Source organism: Cryptosporidium muris, genomic scaffold, assembly GCF_000006515.1.
Source record: "Cryptosporidium muris RN66 scf_1106632353999 genomic scaffold, whole genome shotgun sequence".
Classification (NCBI taxonomy): domain Eukaryota; phylum Apicomplexa; class Conoidasida; order Eucoccidiorida; family Cryptosporidiidae; genus Cryptosporidium; species Cryptosporidium muris.
In genome coordinates this window covers 542,282-566,819 of record NW_002196571.1, presented here as the reverse complement: position 1 = coordinate 566,819, position 24,538 = coordinate 542,282, and the positions used below count along the sequence as shown (strand labels likewise).

Sequence of the window (24,538 nt, the reverse complement as noted above, 5' to 3'; positions counted from 1 at the left end):
TATGTTGTTGTAGTTGGACATGTTGATGCAGGAAAATCTACCTTAATGGGTCATTTATTTGTGAAACTCGGACTAATTGATGAATCAGTAATAAGGAAATATAAGAGAGAAAGTAATCTTATAGGGAAAGGGTCATTTGCATATGCTTGGATATTTGATGAATGTGATGATGAAAGAAGAAGAGGGGTAACTATAAATGTTTGTTCAAAGTCTTTTGAAGTAGATGATTGTATAGTCACAATTTTTGATACACCTGGGCATAAAGATTTTATTCCAAGTACTTATGCTGCAACAATATTAGCAGAAAGTGCTATACTTGTAATTGATTGTGATAATTTTAATCAAAGATTTACTAAAGGATTAATTAAAGAACATTTATTATTTATTATTTCAGGTAATTTATTAAATCTCATTGTTGTAATAAATAAAATGGATCTTAGAAACTGGGATATACAAATATATAATAATATTAAACAAAAAATTAGTAATTTCATTGCTAATATTAATTTTTGTAAAATTAAAAATATTTGTTTTATTCCAGTAAGTGCTCTTTATGGTATTAATATTATTGAACAGATAATACAAGATCAAGATTTTGCATCATGGTATAAGGGCCCATGTATATATCAAATTTTAGAGAATATTGCTAAAATAAAAATTTATGAATCTAAAATTATACAGGATAATAGAGAAAAATGTCAATGTTTTAAAGATAATAATTATACAGAATTCATTGCTTGTATCACAGATATTATTTCATCTTCTTCTAATGAAACAAAAATCTCTATAATCATTAATTCAGGTATACTTAATATTGGAGATAATTTATCTGTTCTTCCTATAAATACAACAATTAAGTGTAAATCTATTATATTAGGTAATGGTAAACATGTTACTGTTTGTAAAGGACCTATTTTTGTAAATTCCTTAATTATTTCTTCTAATATTCCATTGTATCCTGGTCATTTAATTGTATCTAATATTAGTAATAGAAATAATCAAACTTTGACAATACCTTATTATATTTATCCTGTTGCTATTCTAAATAGAATTTTTGTTCAACCAATATTTATTATGGATAATATACAGAAAACAAATCTTTATTGGAACATTCCAGGTAAATCATTCATGTTATATTTTCATACACAAACAATTGATGCAATATTAGTTTCTATTAATAAGGATAATAATATCTATGAATTCGAGACAGCTCAAAATGTTGCAGTATGTTTAAAATGTGACTGTAACTATATTTCTAATTTTAGTAAAATTTCTGTAAGAATGTCTGGAGTTACTGTATTGATTGGATATATTATTAAGAATTCGTAAACTTCCAAAAAAATCAACTTTTTGTTATAAAAATCTCATAACTGTTTATTTTTGTATATATTTATTGTATAGATAAAAGTAAATATCTCCATTTAAATATATTTAAAATAACTAAAAATAGTTAAATATTACAATTTCTCCCTTATTATAAGCTGGTACCTAAAAAACTAAAATTTATTTAGCGCCTATTACTAATACCCGCCTAAGGGTTTTATTAGAATAAAGTGATGTAAATTTAATTAGTCTCACTTCTAAAGATCTTTTCTAATATTGCTATTTGAGCCAATATATATTGTAATTTTGATTCCCTAAATCTTTATAAAACTATTGGAGACTTTATGATTGTTATAGAATTATCTTGTAAAGAAGATGATACATTTTGGTCCAGTAGCTAGGTAAGTAAAAGTACTTGTAACTTAGCTAAATAGAAATTCAATAAGTTATCCCAAATAAATAAATATATTTACTTTCTATCCATATATTTTTTATATATAGAGTATTAACTCAAATAGTACTTATAGCAGGGAATGCAGTCTTACGTGTGACACTCCATGCTTATAAGGAAAGTATAGTAAGTAAGTTACAAATTTATTAAGTATACAAGATTTTAAAATTTAATACATTTTAATATTAACTACAGATGGTAAACCAATAGATATATTAGTAAACTCATTAAATAAAAGGATGAGTATAACTGAAGCAACCAAGACACTTGGGTTAGAATCAATGTCTTCAATAAAAAAAGAAGATATATTATCTGTAAGTTCAAATTAAAAAAAAATAAAATAAAATAAAATAAAATAAAATAAATATATCTACTTTATTAATATTATAATTATTAGAGAGCCAAAAGAATGATTGAAATAAATGAGCCAAATATTCATATGAATTATAGAGGATCTCCTTATATTCAAGAAAAAGTCCGAATAGCTGAGAAAATACTATATGAAAGTATCAGAAATAGCTAGAATAGAACTTCAAGCTTCATAATACATATTATTTTATTCCCTAAAACAGTATATTCACTATTTGTAATTCTAAACATCACAATAAACTACTTGGTAATTGTCTGAAATTAAAAAGTACTGTCAATAGATTTTATTATATAAAAAATTTATTATAATTAATGACTCCAGTATATTGATTGAATATAGATAGTTGCTATTAATTATATAATTGTAAAGACAAGGTAGAATATTTCAGACATACTGGATATTTTATTATTATCTATTATTTTAAAATGTAGGTACTTATTTAAATTTATGTAGAATTTAAGATATAGTAAAAAATGTTGAAATTTATACCTCAACTGCATAAGGTAATATTAATTTTTGACCATACCATTTACTCATTGCATAATAATAGAAGAAGTCAACATAGATTGCCGTCTGAATAACTCCTCCTATCCATCCAACCCAATTTACATAGTGTTGAATGTAGAATCTATATATCCAATTAAAGATATAGAAAAGTCTATATAAACCCATAGTTACTACATAATTTGACGTTAAATTTTCAACTTCTCTCATTTTTTGTAATAATATTAATTGTGGTAATATAGCAACAGATTCGAGCCATATAGAAAAACCCCACAATATTTCAGAAAATATCCATTTATCTGAAGTAATAATACCAAGTAATAAGGCTGGTAATAACAAATATTTTTGATATGAGAAATTGTCTGCACTTTTATCATATGTTCTACTTATTGGGATTTGATATCTCATTAAATATATACAATAGCTTGTACTTCCTATAAAAATAACCTTCATTAAACTATTGTATACTGATACAAAACTCCATAATAAGTCTATATAACGGCTACAAAATACAATTAAGTATATTTCCTGCATTCTACAAGATATTCCCAAGCAACTTTTGCTTTTCCTTAACTTTACTAATAAAAGAAATATGCTCAATAGGTGAAGCATATCACCAAAAAATCTGAATATATTCATCTTTAGTTAACTAAATAATAGGGACCAGAGGGGTATTGCGATTTAAAGGACTCTTATTGAGTTTTGAAATCTGTGAAAGTAAAGGCGGCAAATAACGAGATACAAAATTCCAGTAAATGGGTAACTTACAAAGGAAGATTAGGTAAGATTATAGCATGCATACGGGCGCCTAATACTGAGACATTTTTAATCTTAAAAGATCTTGAAATATTCTAAGGATTAGCGCAAAATAAGTGAATATTTCTTATAAGGACCTAATACTAAATTCCGATGAATACCAGACTTTATTATTAATAGTCATATTGAGATTATCTCTAATAAAAAGAAGATAATAGTATACCCCGTGATTACAGATTATAATGCCATTTCTATCTTACTATAAAATAATTATTTTATGCCACCCTTAAATGAGATCATTAATTTATTTTAATAGATGCAATAAAACCCTTATTTTTATCCCATATATATTTAAACAATAATAATAAATTTGGGATTCTTATAAGTATATCACTATTATCTGATTTTAAGATACAACTTGATAATGTAGTATCTAACTGAAACTTTATTGGCTTTGCTAATAGAGAAGTAGGTTTATATTTTATATATATTTTGTCTGGATATGGTTGTTGATATGGATCAAAAATAAATTCAATAAGTTCACCCCATTGAACCTTTAAATCACTAATTAAATGGTAAAATAATTCTATAGATAAGATAAAAGAATTCACCTTAGTTATACCATATTTTAGAGCTTCTTTTGAATCTAAATTTACATATTTTGCTTGAAATTCAGCAAATTTACCAGATTTTTTTGATTGAGGGTGAATCAGAATATTATAATTTGTTTCTAATGTTAAAACTAGGTCAGAAACTGGTTCCCTATTAGCTAGCATTAATAATTCATTTTTGGGTAGTGATGGAGAATTATTAATAATAGTTTTAATATATAATTTAGCAATATGAATAAGTCTTTTGGAATTATAATTACTTGGTAAGTTAATCATCAAGCATTGAGGATCATATTCACTAGAAATATAGAAATAGGGTAATTTTCCATTACTTGATCTTTTTTTAGTATGATAAATCATTTCTAGTTTATCATAAATTTCTTCAGACATAAAGGTAATATCACTATTTTCGTTTTTCTGATAATTTAAATCTACTATTAAAGGTATATTACTCCAATCATTACTTGCTAATAACCATAAAGCACGTATGAACCCAGTTGTTGGAGTTGTTGGGGTATCTAAATAAGACCAAGGATACTTAGAAGATATATATATATAAGCTACAATATGTTCTATGAACTCTTCACTAGATTGTATTTTATGTATAGAAGCAAAATGTTTGAGTTTTTTAACAGTAGCTCGAAAAGGTGGAAATATATTTCCAAGAATACTTAATCTTTCACTTGTCTTAGCATTCCACCATAAAGATTTCAATTTTGATAAATTTAGGGGTTTTAATATATTATTTATAATGGTATCTTGTGTTAATTTTTCTATTTCAATAGTCTTTTGAGCTAATTCAATAAATTCATTTGGATGGAAAATACATAATCTAAAAGTTGTTGTAGAATCCCAATATATATCTAAGAAAGGAGTAAAGTCATCCACATATTCATTATATGATTCTTTTAGTTCATCTAAACTGTAAGAATTATTTTTACTTATTTTTGGGACTATATCACTACCGATCCCATGAATTTCAATAAGCTCCTTTCTTATTGTTAGGAGAAAAGCTATCTTAATTTTTTCAATAGCATCATTATTTTGTGGCCATGCATTAGACTGCTCCATTTCAATAATACAAGGAATAGGTCTTAAATCTTTGTTGAAATCAGATGCAATTTTATTGCTTGATTTACTAGTTATATAATGTGAATAATCCATAAATCTTAAATAGGGACTAGGTGATGAAACAGATTTTATTGTTAATGGTATAGAAGTTAACTGTAAAATTTTAGTTTTAAAGTTATTAAATGAATCATATACATTGCTTTCATTATTATTGTATGATTCTGTAACTCCAAATGGGCATATAGTGGAACATATAATTGGAATTCCATTTTCTAAAGAGTTAATACTAGCTCCTGGTAAATACATAGAAATAATGTAATTAAATATTTGTGAGTATATATTGTTTGTTTGAAAAATATAATGCTTAGAACCATCTTGTACTACATTGTTATCCCATACTATTGTTTCAACTATACTTCCATCTTTAAAACGTCTCTTCTCCGCTTTTTCTCCCCAAAAATTTTGGAAGTTTTGTGCTTCCTTTGTTCCTACATTAGGTCCCCTATCAATAAAACGAACAATATTTGGAGAAAATTTTAACCCTACTATGCAGCTATAACCATTATTTATACTAACTTCTCGTAAACAAATAGAATTCAAACGATCTGAGTAACCTCTTACAAGTAGTCGTTTAATCAGATCTAATAAATTTGATGATACGAAATCTTCCCATCTTAATTCTATAAGTCTCATTTGTTTATTACTATCTGGTATTTTAACATAGTAGGGATCATCATTTGATTTAGGATAAAACATTGAAGCTTTCAAAGGTTTATAATCCATGGGATAAGTAATAAGAAAGCATGCATCAAAATAAAATAAGTTAAATCTAGATCCAAATGTTTTAGTTATATCATTATATTCATTTGGTATCATAAAGATACTATTAATTGTATATTCGTAACATTTAGGTTTACTATAATTTAAAATTGTAAGTGTTTTATTTATAGTATTTTTTAATTCTTCTAGAATACTTTGATATCTCCAAAAAATATTAAATATCATTGATTTATCATACAAAATAAATAATTGTTTACAGATGAAGTTACTGTTAAATAAATGGAGTTTGTCTGTCTTATTTTCAAATTCTTTAAAATCAAATAATTTTTGAGATATTACCTGATTATTTCCAATAATATAATAGCCATTGTTACCATTTAGCCAAGATTCGATCATTAATTTTAAAGAAGTTAAAGTTATACGAAATAATTGTAAAGGAGTTAATTTTAATATAAATCCATTTGTATCATTTCCATATATATGACGTAATAAAAAAGCCAATATTTCTACTCCTAATCCATTAATTATTGTGAAATTGCCATATTCTTTATTTTCTAATGTATAATTTCCAGTTAAGTTCCATCTTCCTGACCACAAAATTAATAAAATTAATGTATCCTTAATAATTTCTGATCTTTGAAATAATTCAACAAATTCTTTAGTTTGTTCATTAATTAAACAATTACTTAAAAGAGCCCCATTATATTGAGGAGTTGGTGGAAGTAGCCCAGGATTAGATATTTTTGTTGTCTCATTATCTGTATAAGAAATTGGATTTCTTACACAGTTCCTATATGGTGAAAGTGCTTTAATTGGTATACAATCAGACTCAAAACATGGTAGAAGACGAAATTTACAATTTAATATTTCCTTAGTTTTTGAGCTGAAAGATTTATCAAGTTCAAAGTTTAAGCATAAAGTTGGTGTGTAACTTAAATCATTTAAATACTCGATGTATATACCAGTATTCTTAATTAAAAAATTGTCTATTAAATTAGATAACTTCACATTGTTTAAACTACTATGATTATTTGAGAGTTGTAGGAGCTTATTATGATTCAAAGAATTAACTTTAATGCCTTTAATTTTATTAATAGAAAATTCACTTTTAAAGTGGTTATACAATTCTCCAACAAACGATGCTCTCTTCATAAAATATATATAATTTAAGTAATCTTTAGAATCAAATATTTCACTAGGCATTAATATACTTAAATCAACTGTAAAGCATTTAAGTTGTAGGATCTCAGTTATATTTGCTGCATTAATGTCCATATTTATAATCCTAATATTATCTAGATCTATATTTGAAATCAATTTCTCTTCTAACTTGTTTCTACAGTTATTTTCATATATTTCTAATTTACCCAAATGGGGGTAGTGCTTGGATAGTGGATATTTCAACTTAAAATTCACCATCTTTGCAAGGATATCCATAACATAAGGTAATAGCCCTGGAACATAAATACTATTGAGAGTACTGTAAGACCTGTATTTCGATAATATCTGTTCTACATGACTATGCAGAACTATATCGAAATTAATTCTCTCATTAAGAGAATTCATTTCAAATACTTCTTCTGCAGTACTTAAACCAAGTTTCCTACGTTTCTTATGGCCTATATCCTTCTTGTTACCTATTTTCCTATTTCTCATTTTCTTACAAAGTTCTTATATCTTATGTATGGATAACTTTGAATAGAAAAAATTTAACTATCTCCAAAATCGTCTTTTACTGACAACCTAATAAGCGGCAAACATACCGCCTCATTTTGGCGGTACTATAATTGAAAATTTTCTTTCTTATTTGCTACTAGTAATTATACCACTTATAAGACTTATGACTTGCAGGAATAATCAGTAGAATATATCTGATTATCTCTTAGTTACCTGAGAAAACCAAATGTGACAGTTTTGTTGAGCTGATAGGACAACTCAATATATTGCACTACTAATCCTAAGGTTATGGGGCTTAAAATATTGAAATTTGGAATATGTAATATGTTCTACTGTAGGAACTTAGTATCTGGATCCTTAAAGTATAGATTAAGATATTTACTAAATCAGGATATAAATATCAATCAAAGTGGGGAACTATTTATTGAAGATAAATATGCACATGCATTGTTTAAAATTGGGAAGAAGGGAAATGAGCTTGAAATATTATGTGAAGACTTAAAATTTGCTAGTGACTTTATTGATGGAAATAAAAAACTAAAACAAATATTTGTAACACCAGGTATACCATTAACCACTAAGATGGAATTATACAATGATTTAATTCAGAATATGGATTTAAAGAGTAATACAAGCAAAAGATTTTTACAGATAATTGCACAAAATCAAAAAATTCAGCATATTAATAAAATATATAAGTCATTTATGAATGCTATCGAACGATTAAATATGATAAATTTATGTATTGTTTCTTCTTGCAAGGTAAGTTATAGGAGTGATGATACAACCTGGATATTTCTGTTATATATCTTTTAATATATCAAAATAGTTAGCTAAATATATCCAGTATATATTAATAGGATATTTTCATTTAATTTCTATACAAAATTTCTCAATTTGACCTCATATAATTTTGCAACTATACTAAATTATATTGCTCATGTTTAGGATCTAAATGATAATCAAAAACAAAAACTTGAATCATTGTTAAAAAGTTTATCAAATAATATTAAAATTGAATATAAAGTAGATCCCAGATTACTTGGAGGTATAATGATACAAGTAGGAGAGTTAATGTTGGACTTATCAGCATTATCAATTATTGAACAAATAAAAAACTTTATTACATATAATTAGAGTATATATATATTACTCATATATAAAAGCTTAAATATTTGTATTATTGTTCATATTATGAAAAATGAACTTTATCTAGTTTCATAAACTTATTGTATTTAATCTTCTCAATTATTAGATTATTAATTATATATATTTTATATTCCCATCCTTATCTAATCTTAAATATCCATAATTTTATATTATTCTATTTTTTGGTAGAACGTTTAAATCGTGCAATTTTATCCTTAATAATTTTTACTCTTGTTTTTACGCCACCTTTCTTTTCTGAGCTCATTTTATTACCTATATATTTAGAATTTATGACATGAAATTTACTATTTTCAAACATTTCATTAAACTTCATAATATTGTTTATTTTATTTTTATTGTTTGTTTTATTTTTATCTTGATTGTTTATTTTATCTTGATTGTTTATTTTATCTTGATTGTTTACTTTATCTTGATTGTTTATTTTATCTTGATTGTTTATTTTATCTTGATTGTTTATTTTATCTTGATTGTTTACTTTATCTTGATTATTAGTATAATTAATTTCATCACCATCTTTATTATCATTATCACCTTTAGTATTTGAATTTTGGTTATCTATTTCATCCTTGGAATATTTACTATTCTGATTATTTCCCTTATAATAACTAATAGAACTCTTATTAGACTTTTCATATCTGTTTAGATCTTTTATTAGATATCTATTAGTATCTTCACTACTACTACTTGATAAATTTTCTTCTCTAATCTTATTCTTTGTTTGAACTTTATTTATTTTATCTTCATTATTAATTTTTTTAGAATGATCCCCCTCAAGGCCATAATCACAGTCCTTTACAAATAACTTTTCACATTCATCATCATTTAAACTATATCCTTGATTAAATACATCAACAAGTTTATGTAAACCATCAATTATATGCTCATCCTCTATTTTACATAGATCCAAGAATTTTTCTAATTTTCCAATTGCAGTATATACTTTTTCTAAAGAATTTTCAACATCCGATATGTCTTTCCTCAAGGTTTCTACTTTTTTTCCATGAGTTTCCAAGTCACTTTCAAGATTTTTTTCAATATTAACTAGTTGCTGTATATCAGATATATGTTTTAGAAATTCAATATTATCTTCTAACAAACTTTTTGTGTTAATATCAATATCAAAATCAATTTTTTTGTTTTTAATATCTATTTCAGTGTCTGCTTTATGTTTTGTTTTTATATCATTGGACTTTGTTAGATCTTTCTTATCATTGTCCACATCTTGATTTTTCGAATTTTTATCAGCTACATAGTCTGGATTTGAGTTATCAACATATTTTTCTTTATTATCTTCAAGTATTCCATTATTTATTAATGTTGTCTTCTCTATTTCACTATAATCCTCGTTATTTGGGTCTCTTAATAGGAAGCTATCAGATTCAGCTGTATCTTTTACTTTTCCTATTAAAAGTGTTTGTAGTAGCTGTTTACCTACAGATGTTTCCTCATTTGTATTGTTACTATAAAGAGTCATCTTATAAGGAAAAGTTAAAAAAAGGAATTTAATACTAAGAGAACAATAACCTTTGCAAAAGAGTTGCGAAAACCACATGCATTTAAAGTGTCCGAGGACCCCGCCATGAGATGTCTATTAGTCATCTATTTCCTTATCTATATAAACTTACTGTTATTGATATTATTATGTAATATATAATAAAACTAAATATTACATCTATATATATAGTAAAAAAACTTAATTTTCTTTTTTTTTTTTTTTTTAAATAGCTCAATGTAGTTTAATTATGCTAAAGTTAGGTGATATTGTCATTTTAGTTTTGGATTAAAAAGTAGAAATATTATCCTACTCTTCACTACAAAATTTGTTCAATAAGCTGATTTGGAGTAGTAATATTTAATCCTCCAATGTAAACTTCGAAGCCAGTTTCCCTAGAAATTTCATATATACATCTGATTTCAGGAAATGTCAATGAACCAACAATAAAAATAATAATTTTTTTTTTTTTCTGATTTCTAGAAAATGAAGGAAAACGTTCTAAACTTGAGTTTTGTCCATCTTGATATAATGAAGCTTGTACAAGTGGATAGCTTTGATTCAAATTGAAGTTTGGATTCATGAAATTAAAACATAGACCAATACTTGATGAGTTGTTATTTATTGAATTTATTATATAATAAACAAGTGTTTTAATAAAAGGTTCATACCTCGATAATTCTAATTCAGCCGAACGTAGCCTATTTTTAAAGTATTTAAGTCTCTCTTTATTATTTGTATATTCAAGTCTATGTATATGACGTCCTGTTCCAGCTGCAATATCATCAAAAGAACCACAAAGACCAAGGCCTAGTAACCTTTTAATAACAGTTTGTTCATCAACTGAAAAATTACCAGTATTAAAAAATATATGCAAATCTTCATTATTTACACCATAAACTTGTGATAGATATAGCAAAACTAATCGTAAACGATCCTTTCTATCAGTTATAGTTATAGAATTTGAAAAGTTACTATTTAAAATAAGTGTTCCATTACTATTACTATTTTGAAGAATTTGTAGAATTGTTGCTTTAGTTTTATTTAAGTTGATATTCTTACCTTCTGAATCTATAAATGTAGCAATACTTTGTTCAATTTCTCCATAATTTATAAGATTTTTTTTTTTAAGTATATTAAAACATTCACCTGTTAAATTGACATGTGTCCAATATTTTGAAAGTGTTTGTTGATATTGAGGAAGAGATCTAATAGCCATTATAGTATCATTAGTATTTAAATTTTCATTTTGCTCATGTAAGTTGCTACGATGAATTTTTGCTGTTACATTTGTATGGGTAAATTTTAAAACTTCTTCTGTTATACTATGATTAACCATTTGAACGTGTTTATGTCTATAATTAACCCACAAATCATCTCTTTCATCAAATATTACAACTTTCTTATCATTTAATCCAGAACTATTTGTAACGTAATATTCGTATGAGTCATCACCCTTATTTTTAAATTCTGAACTATTTTTAAAATTTTTACTTGAATTAAGTCCAGAATTTCCAAGTGATATTGACCGGCTTATATTTGAAGGTTTTGTAATTTCACTATTCTTATTAGTTTCCATATTATTATCATCATTATTATAAGATATATTCGCTAAAGACCTTCCAGTAGTAACTGGAATTTCCAACAAATCATATGCAAGGGCTTGATAATAATAATCATGTATATACAATGGTGCACTATCAAAGCTCCTATCTAATAGTAGCACAATACATGATGAATCAACAGTCTCAGACACTTTTTTATCGGGATTTATCATAAATAATTTATTAATTTTATCAGCTATTTGACGACACATGGAATTAGTTTCTATATTCAGATTGTTCTGATAACGAATAAGTGGTTTTGAGGTAATACCTATTGTTTTACAAAAAGTATAAATTCCATATATTAAGGATTGCAATGAATTATTTGATAAACCAAGAGTTGTGGTAAAACAACTAGATGGTTCAATATAAAATGACTTACTATCATATGGAATAAAATCTAAATTAAATTCCTTCAATGACTTTAATTTTTTGAGAATTCTCTCATTTGAACATAATTCATCAAAAATATTGTTTTTATTCCCCCTGAAGCTTGTTAAAAATACATGTGCTGATTTATACATATCTTTACTAGAATAATCACCAATCAAGAAATCCATACTCTCTTTTTTATTTGTCAAAAAGTATATGCAATCCATCTTTCGTAAGGCTTGGCGTTTCATTTCAATTAGTTCTATAATAGTTACTCCAGACTCCAAAATATCATAGAAACTACAGCATGCTGAGAGTATTTTAAGTGTAATACTATCTACTACCATAATCATGTAGTTACTAACTGTTGTAGAAGATAATTGAGCCCTTACTGGACTAATAATTTCTTCCAAGATACGAGTTCTGCATATATCCAATAAGCTCATGTAAACCAAAAATCTTATAAATTTTTCATTTAAATATTAATTGAGTAAAAAATATTACTAATATTAAATATGAAAATATGTAAATAAAGAGGGAGAAAGAGTAAAAATTATGACACCCTCTAAGTTATAGGCTAAGAAAGTAGCGGTAAAATTCTATGCATGCATGTAAATCTATTGTAAATATATTGCTATCTTAGAATTTGAGTTTTTTATAAAATTTATATTAAATTAAATTGTAAAATCTTCTCAATGAACAATTTCTTTACTTGTTATAAAGTTTAATCCAGGTAAAGATGCATAAATAGAGGCTCCAGAATAAGAACGTATAAATGGTGATATTGGTGGAGAAATAATATTAATAAACTTACCAAGAGGTTCTAATTTTGGATCTAATCCTATTGTAGACTTTAATTCAGAAAGTAATCTTTGCTCAAATCCATATGTTGCGGCTATACCACCACTAACTAATATATTCTGGACTATTTCTTTTCTAATATCAATATTACAAGCTTTAATTGATGGAATAATTCCATCAATAACAATATCATAAACTATTTCTGAATCATATTTATCATCCCCAAAAAATAATTCAAATGGTTGAGTCCGTGAATATTGATCTATAGAAATAATCTGATATATCATTCCATCATTAGAAATATAATTATACTCAAAATTCCCAATTACATCACTATTAGATTCATCTATTATATCATTATTTTGAGGTTTTACAATCCCACATTGAAAAAGAATATCTTCAAAAATTGGATCTTGTAATGATTTAATAAGGGTTAATTCATTGTTAGTTATATCTTCTTCTTTATCTTCATTAATTACATCTAACTGCCTAATTAATATACGTTTGAAATAATCTATAATTTGATTATATCCAAAATTAAGGATAATAATTGATTGAATAATTGGATATCCATTGTATACAGGATATATTACTGTTTCTGATATTCCAATATCAACAACAATGCCTGTTGGTATTCCACTAGTATATAATGCTGCTAATGGTTCTTCAATAGTACAAATACCTGAAATACCCATATCTTTAATTAAATAATCAATTATACAATTACGAATTGAATCTGGAAATAGTACTTTCTCAACTAATATTACAGAATAATCTTTTGGATTACACTTCAAATATGATGTATATAATTCTTGCAAAAATAAAAGCCATTTAATCTTCCATTTCCCTAAATGTTTAATTTTATCAACATAATTAAAAACCAATTTATTTCGATTTATTCTACAATCAGAATCACTATTATTTGAAATATCATTAGTTAGTTGGTTAAATTTGACGTGTGGTTCTCTTTGATCATCATCTAATACATCATCTTGATTAATAACTTTACCGATACTTTCTCTATTCTTATTCTCAATTCTAAATCTATCAAAGCATTCATCCCACAACTCCCCTACTTGTAAAATAGCAAGTGGTCTCAAAGAATTTGAAAATCCAACCTTTATATACTTTCTACCTATATTTAATACAATACAAGATTTACTTATAGGCCAGTAATCAGTTTTTGTCACAAAATCCTTATCTTCCATATCTTGTCATTACGCTCATGAAGTGAAGAAAAATTACATATTTCACAACAAAATAACTCCCGCTAACAATATTTATATCTAACTGCAAAAAGAGGGTATCTTATTGGATATTTGGGTGTTGTTACAGATTATTGAAGTCTATTTTTAAATCCAAAGATTCTTTTTAATAATATAACTTTATAGTATTACTAAGCTTATTATTATATATTTTGTTATAAATACATCTTTAAAATAATAAAAAGATATATTTAAGTAAGAAGGTACAAGGATCAAATAATTATGGTTCTAAATTTAAAAACCATATATTTTATAATATCTAAACAACCATTTAAGAATGTTAATAAATATAATGAAAATTTAACTAAATAAAATTTCATATAAACCAGTTTTACTAAAAAAAAAAAAAAGAAAAACTTAAGTATTATATTTGGAGTGATCTACTGTAATTTAAATAATTTTGGGAAGATAATAATATATCTGTAATATATGTAATATCTTAGATTATAAAATAATAATCTATAACTAAACTATAATCAGATACTAAAAAAAAATTCAAACTTTGTTATTAGAATCTTTTTAAGTCATCTAATAGTATAGCCAAAATATTTTTTAATTAAAGTGAAATTAACAAGATAAAATTACATCTACAATACTTTTGAATAATGAATACATTGTATAATTATATTATATACAGCAATCATATTCAGTTTATCAACTATGAATAATTTATAAAATATTATACCATTATATACAATAAACTTGATATTTACTTTTATTTAATCTCTTAATGTCGGTAATTTTTATAAATAGAAAAGAATTTGTTAATATCAATTGATATTTATTCAACTTTTATAAGCAGATTTCAGGTATATATAAATCCATTAATAGTAATATGAAATTTGTTAAGAAAATTTATACTAATAAAGATCATTATAATAATTAATTAGTAAATATATAATAGACTTAAACACATCTAACATATTAGATAGAAATCTGCTAGTTAAGTATTACAGAATTTAAGAAATAAAGAAAAAAAAGAAAAGAGAGAAACAACCCAAGTCAATACTTAGAATATTAAGTTCAGATTCTTACTTTAACTAGAAATATTGATACATCTTGAAATATACCAATTATCAATATTTCTAAAAAAATTTAAATATAAAGTAAGTGACATATGTAATATTTAATTATTAGCTAATTTTGTTATAAAGATTTCTGATGTCAAGGTGATGTCGGACCCCGTTACATATCAAGGCGCTAAAATCTTTTAGGTCTTCTAATGACTAAGAATTTTTTAAGATAAGAGAAAAAGAAAAAATTCTTTTTCTTAGAATAAATACAATTGTTTACATAATAATAGCATTAAACTCTATTATAGAAAAATAAAGATATAAATATTGTTAGATGGATAGTAACGCTGAAGATAATGATGACACAATAATCGTAGATGGCGAAACAGTTATTGACGATTTACTACTTGCTTCAAAATTTGCAGAATTAGAAAATTCTAGATTAGAACTTATTACTCAAGCTTATGATGAACTTAGAAAAGGGAATATATCTAAAGTAAAGAGTAGTAGATATGGTAATGAACATGAAAATATGAATGAAGAACTACAGAATATTCTTAATAATGATTCTATTGCTAAGAATAAGAAATTTATAATAACAGATGATGAAGGAAGTGAAAATGAGGATGAAAACTTAGATAGTAATACTTCTACTGAAAGTGATAATGAAATTCAAGAATTGGTTAAGAGAGAAATGAAATATAGGGGACAAATAAATAATAATGAAAAACAAACTTTATTAAATACAGATGATACTTGTATTGATTTATCTAATGAATATCTGGAAAATTTTGGATTAAAAATAGATGACAAAAATAAATGTGATGAATTAAGCGATTGTGAATATGAAGATGATTATGATTCTAGAAATACTAAATTTAAGAATAAAGATAAGAATGTGAATAATTTAATCAATTCTACATGTATTCCATATATTGAAATAATTGATTTACCTTGTAAAGTTGATTCAGAATTACCTTGTGAATTTATCGGTAATATTTTTTCATTGGTTGATAATTTATTATTTGATGATGAAATTTGTGAAAAAAATACCACAAATAAGAAATTAGATGATAATGATGTAAATGATAATAAGAATAGTATAATAATGGTTAGAGGAGATCCAAATAGCTCAATGCTTGATCTAGGATCTGTTGTTTGTTTAGAAGATAAAACAATAATTGGAGTTGTAGTTGATACATTTGGACCTATTAACTCTCCATTTTATGTTATTAGGAGACAAAATTACTTTATACAAGACTTAAATATTGGAGATAAAATATTTTGTGATGTAAAACATTCTACATTTCTTGGAAAAGCCGGGGAAATTCAATTTTCTTATCTTAAAAATAATATTGCAACAAATATTAATGGAAATAATTTATCACCAGTTAATGAAGATTTAGATGATGATACAGAAGAAGATAAATGTGAAACTTCTGAATATTTTGATTCTAAGGGAAAGAATAAATTTTTTCGAGCTGGGAGATTCAAAGAGAAATATGAGGAAGCAGGTATTCAAATTACAGATTATAATGAAATTAAGAAGCCAATAAATAATAATATACCTACATGTATATCATCTACAAGTAGAAATAATGTCCCAAGATCTAAGAAACTTGGTTCTTTTAATAATAGTAACTCTAAACAATATGGACTTAATTCTAAAAGTATATCAAATTATAATCGCAATACAAAATATGGAAATTCAAACCATAAAAGATCTTCAGATAATAGGAGTATACAATATTTGGGGCAACATCGACGTAATAATTATCGAAGAAACCAAACACCAAATAATAACTATTCTAGTCATGTTGATCATTATAATCAAGTTAATCATAATAATTTGTTTGTATATCATGAAGTTGTAAATTATCCAAATAATCCTTCAACTATTTCTAATCTAAATTATCCCAATTTACAAAATCAACAGCATATGGTTATGTTTGGTAACCAACAGCCTATTCTAGGGTATCAATTTCTACCCCAAAACCAATCAATAATAGGCTATCAACATTTTGTATCCCCTGAACACTTTTCAACAAATTCAAATACTACTAATCAATATCAACAAGTAATGCAATCTTTCTATATACCTATTGATAGAGATACAAATAATCAAGTACAAATTCATTCTATACAGCAATTTAATCAAGACAATAGAAATAATAATGATAATGATAATAATAATGATAGAAATAATGTTAATAATGATAGTAATATTAATGATAATATTAATAATAATAATAATAATAATAATAGTATAATATAGTATTACAAAATCTCAAAAGATAGTTCTTAATCTAAAACTTAACTATAATACTAATATTCTAAATTTATTCTAGTTCAACATATATTACCTACTACCAACCATTTGAATAAGAGAATTCATTGAGTTTATTGTGACATTTCTCTTTTTATTATAAGAAATATTTTTACTTTTACTAAATGAATTACCTGTTGAATCTGTTAAGAACCCATCACATAGAGATTGAATGTGCACATTATATTTGTTTATTACTTGACTATTTTTACCAGAAAAAGATATATGGGCTTCAAATATATCATTTATTTCAATCGGATGACTAAATACAAGTTCATTTCTATTAAAAGCATGATTTCTATCATAAGGTATATCAAAATCTATTTTGTTTGTTAAATCAATAAAATTTAAATCATCCCAAATATTGATATTATCTCTTATTTTTCCAGAAAGTATCGAATTATCACTATTCCTTTCTATCAATTCCTCTATAATATTATATCTGGTCTCATTTACATCCAAACAGTCAATTTTCTCATTTGAAATGCCATCATATTTGTTACATAAAATAGGATTGAATGAAAAGTTCATTGGTGGCAATTTAAATTGATCTACATTTAAAGTTTTATTAGCATTTTTTTCAGGTTTCTCACTTGATACAGTATTAATATTATTCGAAATATTATTTATAGTTAATAGTGTTTCATCTGATGTTAGATTCTCATTCTTTCGTAGTTGTGCTGTTGTAGCTGCTACTGATAAACAGTATGCTAGAGCTAGAGCTGCTGTTGCTGGTGGAACACCAGGTAACTTTGTATTTAATGTTTTTGATGCATTGTTAATAATTTTACAGTTATCTTTCACAATATTATGATCTATTTTATTTTCAGATAACCCATCACAAGTACCTTTAGTATTCTGTATTGAAGCCAAAACTTGTAATACTGCTGATAGTATTAATGGACCATTTATTTTATTTACTAAATTATTATCATACCGATTTTTATCTCTTGGAGATCCTAAAAAAGAATCAATCTGAGGTCCTGTACAAATCTTCTTATTTTTAGGAGTAGTTATTACTACTTCAGAAGGACTACATGGTCGTACTCTTAACTGAGTACTTACTAATGAAGAAGGAGCTGTGCTTCTATTTACACTATTTATTGATAAATCCATTGAAGACTTAACAATTGGACTATTAAATGATCCATTACTATTTATATTATTATATAATAAAGAATTCTTATTTTTATTAAATGTTGGAGTCTTTGGAGTATTTTCATCATCAATGCTCTTGTATACTGTATCAACAGTATCAATGTTGGCCAACTCTGTAACCTTATGATAATGATGTACTATCCTATCTTGTTCATTATCAGAACGAATATATTTACTACATATATGATCATTATTATTATTAGTATGATAGCTTTGTTTCATCTTAAAAAAAATTAATTCCAGTATTACCTGTATAGCCTTACCAAATGTTTCCGAATGTTTCCAAATGTCTTACTTGTATATATTGAGAAGCAGTTATAAAATTTGAGCTATCTATTTATATATAGTTAATAATTCTGAACAGTTATATTCCCAATTTCAATAAACAGTTATTAACATTTATTAGATATAGCTAAATATAAAATGACTAATGTCTAGTATTTGCTTAAATATTTATATATATATATATTAATTTACATACAATATTTATATGATTATATTTGATAAATACCAGTAATTCTAAGCTAATTTATTTCTACTAATCATAATTCAAGAAACTGAATTTTTGTAGATAGTAATTGAGATTGTCTAATATAGAAGATTTAAGATCCACAATATCTAGCGTAAAATAAGTATAATACATAATTAAAATTTACTCCATATAGACTGTATCTACGTATTGTAGCGAATCTAGATATTAACTCATCGTATTAGATAACCCCACTAAAGATATCTAGACAGAAAGACGCAATAAAGATGTCCATAAGTACTTTTTAAAAATATCTCTTAGTCCATAAAGTAAATATAGTGGTTGTTATTACCTCTATTTTTATAATGGATCTTCTCTTATTTATAAATGCATATATACACAAAATTTACTTGCACTATCATCTTATTTTAATCAATATTGGTCTTAGATCTGATTTATTTAAATAACTCATTAATTTGTTTTCATTAATATATCAAACTTAAGGATCTATTCTATATAGTTTGTTAACATTTCTAGTTACTTAAATCTAACTAATTTTATATATAGATCATTTATTGTCATAAATATTCCCAACAATTAGAAATATCCAGATTCAAAAGTATATTACCGCCAGAGCGGTAATATTACCCGCTCTTTCAAGGGTTTTTCTTGCAATAGTAGTTACTTTTTGAAATAGTTAAGAAAGAGAATTTTGCAAGATTACTTGCGAAAAATTAATACTGAATTTAAGTAAGAAAGTGTGCCATAACTAATTATATATTGGTTTCCTGAACCTCTAATTAGATTGCGAGTTTGACTAAATATTGGCTCTAGTACTATAAAACCCACTTTTATTAAATATCAACCTGGAAACTTGTATTTCGAATATAAGAATATACAGGTATTGCTAAAAATATACTAAAGATGTCCCGACAAGAGAAGGAACAGTATGATTACTTGTTTAAATTCATTATTATTGGTGATGCAGGAGCAGGAAAATCTTGCTTATTACACCAATTTATAGAAAATAAATGTGAGTTTACTATTAATATCTTCTTTTTGAACATTAAATATATTGTATTTCATTTTTTTATTCTTTATAGTCAAAAAAGGTTCATCCCATACTATTGGAGTTGAATTTGGATCTAAAATAATAACTACAGGTGGTAAAAGAGTGAAACTACAAATATGGGATACAGCTGGACAAGAACGTTATCGTTCAGTTACAAGATCTTATTATAGAGGTGCTGCAGGTGCATTAATAGTATATGATATTACGAATAGAGAGACATACAATCATTTAGTTAATTGGTTGGCTGATGCTAGAACTCTAGCTCGTGTTGATATATCAATCATTGGAGTTGGAAACAAAGTAGATTTAAAAGACAAAAGACAAGTGACATTTCTTGAAGCGAGTAGATGTGCACAAGAAAATGACATACTTTTTTTAGAGACAAGTGCACTAACAGGAGAAGGTGTTGAAGAAGTATTTGTTAAGGTGACAAGGCTTATATTGAGCAAAATTGAAGATGGTACAATTGATCCAAGCACAATGACTTCATCTGGTATACAGTCATCAACTAGATCACAATTGAATGCCTCATCCAATAATGATAACACAAAGACAAGTAAATGCCTTTGTTGACTTAATAGCTAAAATATATTAACTATAGATTGTTGGTTTCACAGTACATATTCAATTGATATATTACTTATTTATTAAGCCTTTGTTTCACTTTTTGTTTTACATTGGATTACTATGTGAAGTATAATATTCCATATAGTCAATTACAAGAATTGAATATCTTATTTTCTAAGATTTTTTAAAAATAATTTCTGGACTAGTTTTATATTATAACCTTGAGCAGTTTCAAGATCAGATTATTATTGGATACACAAGATCATAATTTTTCGGCTATATAGATTATATTCATGGGATATTTATGTCATTAAAGTCATTACTAATTTAATCAGACACTTTTTTGTGTTATTTATAGGACTAAATTAGATTCAATATAAAACATGACTTTGAATAACACATTTTAAAAATTAGAAATTTATCTTTTTTTTTTATAGAAAGATTAGTAAAAATAATATGATTTATGATCAATTATTTGATTTTATTAGAATGATATAAGCTTATATGTAGGTTATCTACAGAGTTGTACACAGAAAAGAAGTACTATAGAAATATACAATTATAGAATTGTATGTTTTGTTAAATACTAATATGGATATTAATAAATTTCAAATATAAGATGTTTATCTAGAATAAAACAAAGACACTAAGTGAACGATGAAATATTAATTAATAATAGATATTGAGGAAATCATAGAAGTTCTAATTCAATATTATCAAAAATAACTATTAACTTAGGGTTATGTAATGATATATTTTGCTATTATATTATACATATCTTTTAATTTTTAAAAGTTTCAAATAAATATTTATTTATTTATTTATCACTAATTAATAGGTAAATATACAATAGGAATTGTTATTTGCATAAATATATATTTTGTAATAAATATGAAATAATGATGAGTATAATCATCATTATTTTACTTCTAGTTTTAGATGAAACTACTTATTTTATGTAAATAAAATAATTTACAAGATATAGTAAATAGTTATTTTTACCTTATTTAACCTGAAGTAGCTAACTTTATATAAATTAAATATTCTCTATATTTTATATTGATCATAAGTAAATAATAATATTTAAACTAGACTTAACATAGTATATGTAATATTTCAATTTAACTTGATTTTTCTATTATTTTTGTTTACAGTAATTTACACATTTATTTAAACTTTTTTAAAGATTGATATAAGATTGATTTAAAAGACTCAATGAGATATTATAGTTTGATCATTTCAAAATATGGTATCAATTAGTTGATAAAAATATATATAACTCGGAATAGACATTTATAACTTCTTGTTTGGTTACTGTCATTGAAAATGTCAGAGTTTCTAAGAGTGCAATATTTAGTGTATTACATTGAAAGAGGGTAACTATTTAAAGAATATTTGAAGATGGTAACCTAAATGTATACAAAATAAAAGTAAAAAGAAGAGAAACACTTTTAATAATTCTAGATTTATTGAAACTAAGTAGTAAATAAATGATAAAAATTTCGAATTTAGTAATAGATATTAATAATCTGTAAGTATGTTAAAAACTGTACAAGTAAAATTTTTTATATATTAATTGATTTTTACAGAATAGTAAAGTTATTCATCTTGTTGTGTAAATAGTGGATACATTTTTAGTACATCACTCCAAATCAACTTTTGATAAGAAAGTTCTGAAATAATTTTGACTACTTCGCTTGAGTGTAGCCTTACTTGTTTCATAGTATCTCTCTCTCTGAGTGTAACAGTATTATCTTTGATAGTTTGAAAATCTACTGTTATACCAAATGGGATACCAATTTCATCAGTTCTAGCATATCTTCTTCCAATGGATGCAGAAGAAGTGTCTAACTTGCATGAGATCCCCATTCCAATACATTCATCTCGTATAATATTAATGATATCATTAAAAATAATATTTGAGCTTATAGGTAATATAGAACATTTAATTGGTGCAATAATTGGAGGTATTGACAAATAACACCTCTGCATTTCTCCAATTGAGGTTTGTATATCTTTATTTACATTAATTTTCTCTCCATTAACTTGATTTAAAGATTCATCATCTCTTATTCTAAAACTATGTTCTAAAACACAATATATAATTCTACCTATACCAAATGAAGGTTCAATTACAGCTGGTATAAAATGTTCCTCAGTTACTCTTTTACTAGTTAGTTCAAAATTAACCATTTCACGAGTAATTTCCCATTTATATTTTGTATGATCAGAACAATATTTATAATTGAGATTATAAGAACCTTCTCGCTTAAGTGCCTCTTCAACAGACATATCACATTTATTAGCAATATCTTGCAACACTTCAATAACTTTTGGAGCTTCTTGTTTAAATGTTTTTCCAATCAATGGTCTATTTAGTAGCAGTTTAACAAATGGTCTAATTTGAGGTTCATCATAACGTTCAGATGCAAGTAGATCAACCTTTGCAGATTTAGAATGTTGTATTAAATCATAACAAGACCTATCAGCATGTCCTGCACATTCTATCCAGCCATAAGAAGTTAAAATCTCTGCATCCCAACAATCGCTTGCATAATGAGCCATTTCTGTTTCTAAATGTTGCCTGAATCTTAATCCTCCAATATTAATACCAATAGATTTAAAGAATAAATGAGATCTAGCTAAAAAATAAGCTAAAGTCTCATTATCAATAACTTTATTCGGACCATGTACAGCTTCTTTTAATGTCATATTTTTTATGACATTAGTATTATTTAATTGGCTAGATCTAGGATAAAGAGGTAGACATAAATTCTCAACAATGAAAAATTTCGGATGATTTTTTCTTTCAGGATGTACAAAGTGTTCTATTTCTGCCATTTGAAATTCTCTAACTCTCAAAAGTCCATTTCTAGGTGCTATTTCATTACGAAATCCCAATCCTATTTGAGCTGCTGCAAATGGTAATTTTTTTCCATTATAGTCCAATAATCTACGGAAATTGACAAATATACCTTGAGCCGTTTCTGGTCTCAAAAAACCAGTATTACATTTACCATCATCTTCACTCTGTTTTGGTCCAATTTTAGTTTTAAACATTAAATTAAATGGGCATGGATTTGACCATTCAGCACCACTTGGAGAAAGAATACTATATTTATCCAAACATCTTCTTATTTCGTCACTATTATAAGATCCAGCTTGAATAATAATAAGTTCTAGTTCACTCCTTTCAGCCTCACTCTTGGGAGGATTATTCGAATTCTTACTCAGTCTATTTGCAGCATATTCTTCTAGTACTTTGTCAGCACGATAATAATCATTTGTCTTAGTGTCAGTAATCATAAAGTCTGTGAATCTATCAACATGTCCTGATGCTTTCAATGCACTGTAAGGTGTTAAACACGTTGCACTAATTTCAAGCATATCTTCGTGAAGAATAAAGTGTTTACGCCATAAACCTTCAATCTCAGCCTTCAAAGCACAACCTGGAGGACCATAGTCAAACAAGCCAGCAACTCCGCCATAAATTTCAAAAGAAGGTATTACAAAAAAACGTCTACGTAGCAAGTTTTCCAAGTTTCCACGGCAGTTCAAAATTAGTTCTTGTTCTTTGTCACATGACATTTTATCTTCCAATTTAATTAAGATCGTACTTTCAAAGTTGGCATAAAACTAAAAGACTACCTATTAATTTATAGTTTATTTTGGATCTCAGAGAAATA

At 25.6% G+C, this 24,538-nt stretch overlaps 12 protein-coding genes across 12 annotated transcripts, besides 32 other annotated features; 5 read left to right on the top strand and 7 right to left on the bottom strand.

Moving 5' to 3' along the window:
• On the top strand, positions 1 to 1,329 carry CMU_025040 (elongation factor Tu GTP binding domain-containing protein; the record flags this gene model as incomplete). The annotated part of the gene is made up of 1 exon (XM_002139811.1): positions 1 to 1,329. A coding segment is annotated over one exon (1,329 nt), but the record flags the coding sequence as incomplete, so codon positions are not given.
• Positions 455 to 537: a sequence feature (AT_rich).
• A 90-nt stretch (positions 1,330 to 1,419) lies between the features above and the next one.
• Positions 1,420 to 1,460: a sequence feature (AT_rich).
• Positions 1,461 to 1,698: 238 nt separating this feature from the next.
• Positions 1,699 to 2,297, top strand: CMU_025030 (uncharacterized protein; the record flags this gene model as incomplete). The annotated part of the gene is made up of 4 exons (XM_002139810.1): positions 1,699 to 1,724; positions 1,825 to 1,904; positions 1,970 to 2,088; positions 2,172 to 2,297. 4 exons carry the CDS (start codon positions 1,699 to 1,701, stop codon positions 2,295 to 2,297), a joined length of 351 nt encoding a protein of 116 aa, XP_002139846.1.
• Positions 1,934 to 1,963: a sequence feature (AT_rich).
• Positions 2,097 to 2,139: a microsatellite.
• Positions 2,149 to 2,170: a sequence feature (AT_rich).
• Positions 2,298 to 2,424: 127 nt separating the features above from the next.
• Positions 2,425 to 2,457: a sequence feature (AT_rich).
• Positions 2,458 to 2,541: 84 nt separating this feature from the next.
• Positions 2,542 to 2,571: a sequence feature (AT_rich).
• Positions 2,572 to 2,627: 56 nt separating this feature from the next.
• CMU_025020 (ER lumen protein retaining receptor protein, putative) lies at positions 2,628 to 3,287 on the bottom strand (the record flags this gene model as incomplete). Its single annotated transcript, XM_002139809.1, has 1 exon — positions 2,628 to 3,287. One exon carries the CDS (start codon positions 3,285 to 3,287, stop codon positions 2,628 to 2,630), a length of 660 nt encoding a protein of 219 aa, XP_002139845.1.
• A 416-nt stretch (positions 3,288 to 3,703) lies between these two features.
• CMU_025010 (uncharacterized protein) lies at positions 3,704 to 7,522 on the bottom strand (the record flags this gene model as incomplete). The annotated part of the gene is made up of 1 exon (XM_002139808.1): positions 3,704 to 7,522. The coding sequence occupies one exon, from the start codon at positions 7,520 to 7,522 to the stop codon at positions 3,704 to 3,706; it is 3,819 nt and encodes a 1,272-aa protein (XP_002139844.1).
• Positions 3,748 to 3,776: a sequence feature (AT_rich).
• Positions 3,878 to 3,898: a sequence feature (AT_rich).
• Positions 4,210 to 4,241: a sequence feature (AT_rich).
• Positions 4,748 to 4,768: a sequence feature (AT_rich).
• Positions 7,523 to 7,867: 345 nt separating the features above from the next.
• CMU_025000 (ATP synthase F1, delta subunit, putative) lies at positions 7,868 to 8,680 on the top strand (the record flags this gene model as incomplete). The annotated part of the gene is made up of 2 exons (XM_002139807.1): positions 7,868 to 8,305; positions 8,492 to 8,680. The coding sequence occupies 2 exons, from the start codon at positions 7,868 to 7,870 to the stop codon at positions 8,678 to 8,680; spliced, it is 627 nt and encodes a 208-aa protein (XP_002139843.1).
• Positions 8,681 to 8,789: 109 nt separating this feature from the next.
• Positions 8,790 to 8,824: a sequence feature (AT_rich).
• Positions 8,825 to 8,867: 43 nt separating this feature from the next.
• On the bottom strand, positions 8,868 to 10,187 carry CMU_024990 (uncharacterized protein; the record flags this gene model as incomplete). Its single annotated transcript, XM_002139806.1, has 1 exon — positions 8,868 to 10,187. The coding sequence occupies one exon, from the start codon at positions 10,185 to 10,187 to the stop codon at positions 8,868 to 8,870; it is 1,320 nt and encodes a 439-aa protein (XP_002139842.1).
• Positions 9,038 to 9,173: a sequence feature (A-rich).
• A 159-nt stretch (positions 10,188 to 10,346) lies between the features above and the next one.
• Positions 10,347 to 10,437: a sequence feature (AT_rich).
• An 87-nt stretch (positions 10,438 to 10,524) lies between these two features.
• CMU_024980 (Sec1 family protein) lies at positions 10,525 to 12,627 on the bottom strand (the record flags this gene model as incomplete). The annotated part of the gene is made up of 1 exon (XM_002139805.1): positions 10,525 to 12,627. One exon carries the CDS (start codon positions 12,625 to 12,627, stop codon positions 10,525 to 10,527), a length of 2,103 nt encoding a protein of 700 aa, XP_002139841.1.
• Positions 10,651 to 10,677: a sequence feature (AT_rich).
• Positions 10,823 to 10,850: a sequence feature (AT_rich).
• Positions 11,311 to 11,347: a sequence feature (AT_rich).
• Positions 11,981 to 12,002: a sequence feature (AT_rich).
• A 14-nt stretch (positions 12,628 to 12,641) lies between the features above and the next one.
• Positions 12,642 to 12,715: a sequence feature (AT_rich).
• A 117-nt stretch (positions 12,716 to 12,832) lies between these two features.
• Positions 12,833 to 12,862: a sequence feature (AT_rich).
• Positions 12,863 to 12,873: 11 nt separating this feature from the next.
• Positions 12,874 to 14,190, bottom strand: CMU_024970 (actin family protein; the record flags this gene model as incomplete). The annotated part of the gene is made up of 1 exon (XM_002139804.1): positions 12,874 to 14,190. One exon carries the CDS (start codon positions 14,188 to 14,190, stop codon positions 12,874 to 12,876), a length of 1,317 nt encoding a protein of 438 aa, XP_002139840.1.
• Positions 14,191 to 14,384: 194 nt separating this feature from the next.
• Positions 14,385 to 14,442: a sequence feature (AT_rich).
• Positions 14,443 to 14,527: 85 nt separating this feature from the next.
• Positions 14,528 to 14,572: a sequence feature (AT_rich).
• Positions 14,573 to 14,910: 338 nt separating this feature from the next.
• Positions 14,911 to 14,931: a sequence feature (AT_rich).
• Positions 14,932 to 15,097: 166 nt separating this feature from the next.
• Positions 15,098 to 15,150: a sequence feature (AT_rich).
• Positions 15,151 to 15,325: 175 nt separating this feature from the next.
• Positions 15,326 to 15,353: a sequence feature (AT_rich).
• A 241-nt stretch (positions 15,354 to 15,594) lies between these two features.
• Positions 15,595 to 17,535, top strand: CMU_024960 (uncharacterized protein; the record flags this gene model as incomplete). The annotated part of the gene is made up of 1 exon (XM_002139803.1): positions 15,595 to 17,535. One exon carries the CDS (start codon positions 15,595 to 15,597, stop codon positions 17,533 to 17,535), a length of 1,941 nt encoding a protein of 646 aa, XP_002139839.1.
• Positions 17,428 to 17,532: a microsatellite.
• An 84-nt stretch (positions 17,536 to 17,619) lies between the features above and the next one.
• CMU_024950 (uncharacterized protein) lies at positions 17,620 to 18,966 on the bottom strand (the record flags this gene model as incomplete). The annotated part of the gene is made up of 1 exon (XM_002139802.1): positions 17,620 to 18,966. One exon carries the CDS (start codon positions 18,964 to 18,966, stop codon positions 17,620 to 17,622), a length of 1,347 nt encoding a protein of 448 aa, XP_002139838.1.
• Positions 18,741 to 18,784: a sequence feature (AT_rich).
• A 224-nt stretch (positions 18,967 to 19,190) lies between the features above and the next one.
• Positions 19,191 to 19,244: a microsatellite.
• Positions 19,245 to 20,137: 893 nt separating this feature from the next.
• CMU_024940 (uncharacterized protein) lies at positions 20,138 to 20,858 on the top strand (the record flags this gene model as incomplete). The annotated part of the gene is made up of 2 exons (XM_002139801.1): positions 20,138 to 20,246; positions 20,317 to 20,858. 2 exons carry the CDS (start codon positions 20,138 to 20,140, stop codon positions 20,856 to 20,858), a joined length of 651 nt encoding a protein of 216 aa, XP_002139837.1.
• A 394-nt stretch (positions 20,859 to 21,252) lies between these two features.
• Positions 21,253 to 21,339: a sequence feature (AT_rich).
• A 274-nt stretch (positions 21,340 to 21,613) lies between these two features.
• Positions 21,614 to 21,677: a sequence feature (AT_rich).
• Positions 21,678 to 21,878: 201 nt separating this feature from the next.
• Positions 21,879 to 21,940: a sequence feature (AT_rich).
• Positions 21,941 to 22,408: 468 nt separating this feature from the next.
• Positions 22,409 to 22,438: a sequence feature (AT_rich).
• Positions 22,439 to 22,451: 13 nt separating this feature from the next.
• CMU_024930 (glycyl-tRNA synthetase) lies at positions 22,452 to 24,440 on the bottom strand (the record flags this gene model as incomplete). Its single annotated transcript, XM_002139800.1, has 1 exon — positions 22,452 to 24,440. One exon carries the CDS (start codon positions 24,438 to 24,440, stop codon positions 22,452 to 22,454), a length of 1,989 nt encoding a protein of 662 aa, XP_002139836.1.
• Positions 24,441 to 24,538: the final 98 nt, after the last annotated feature.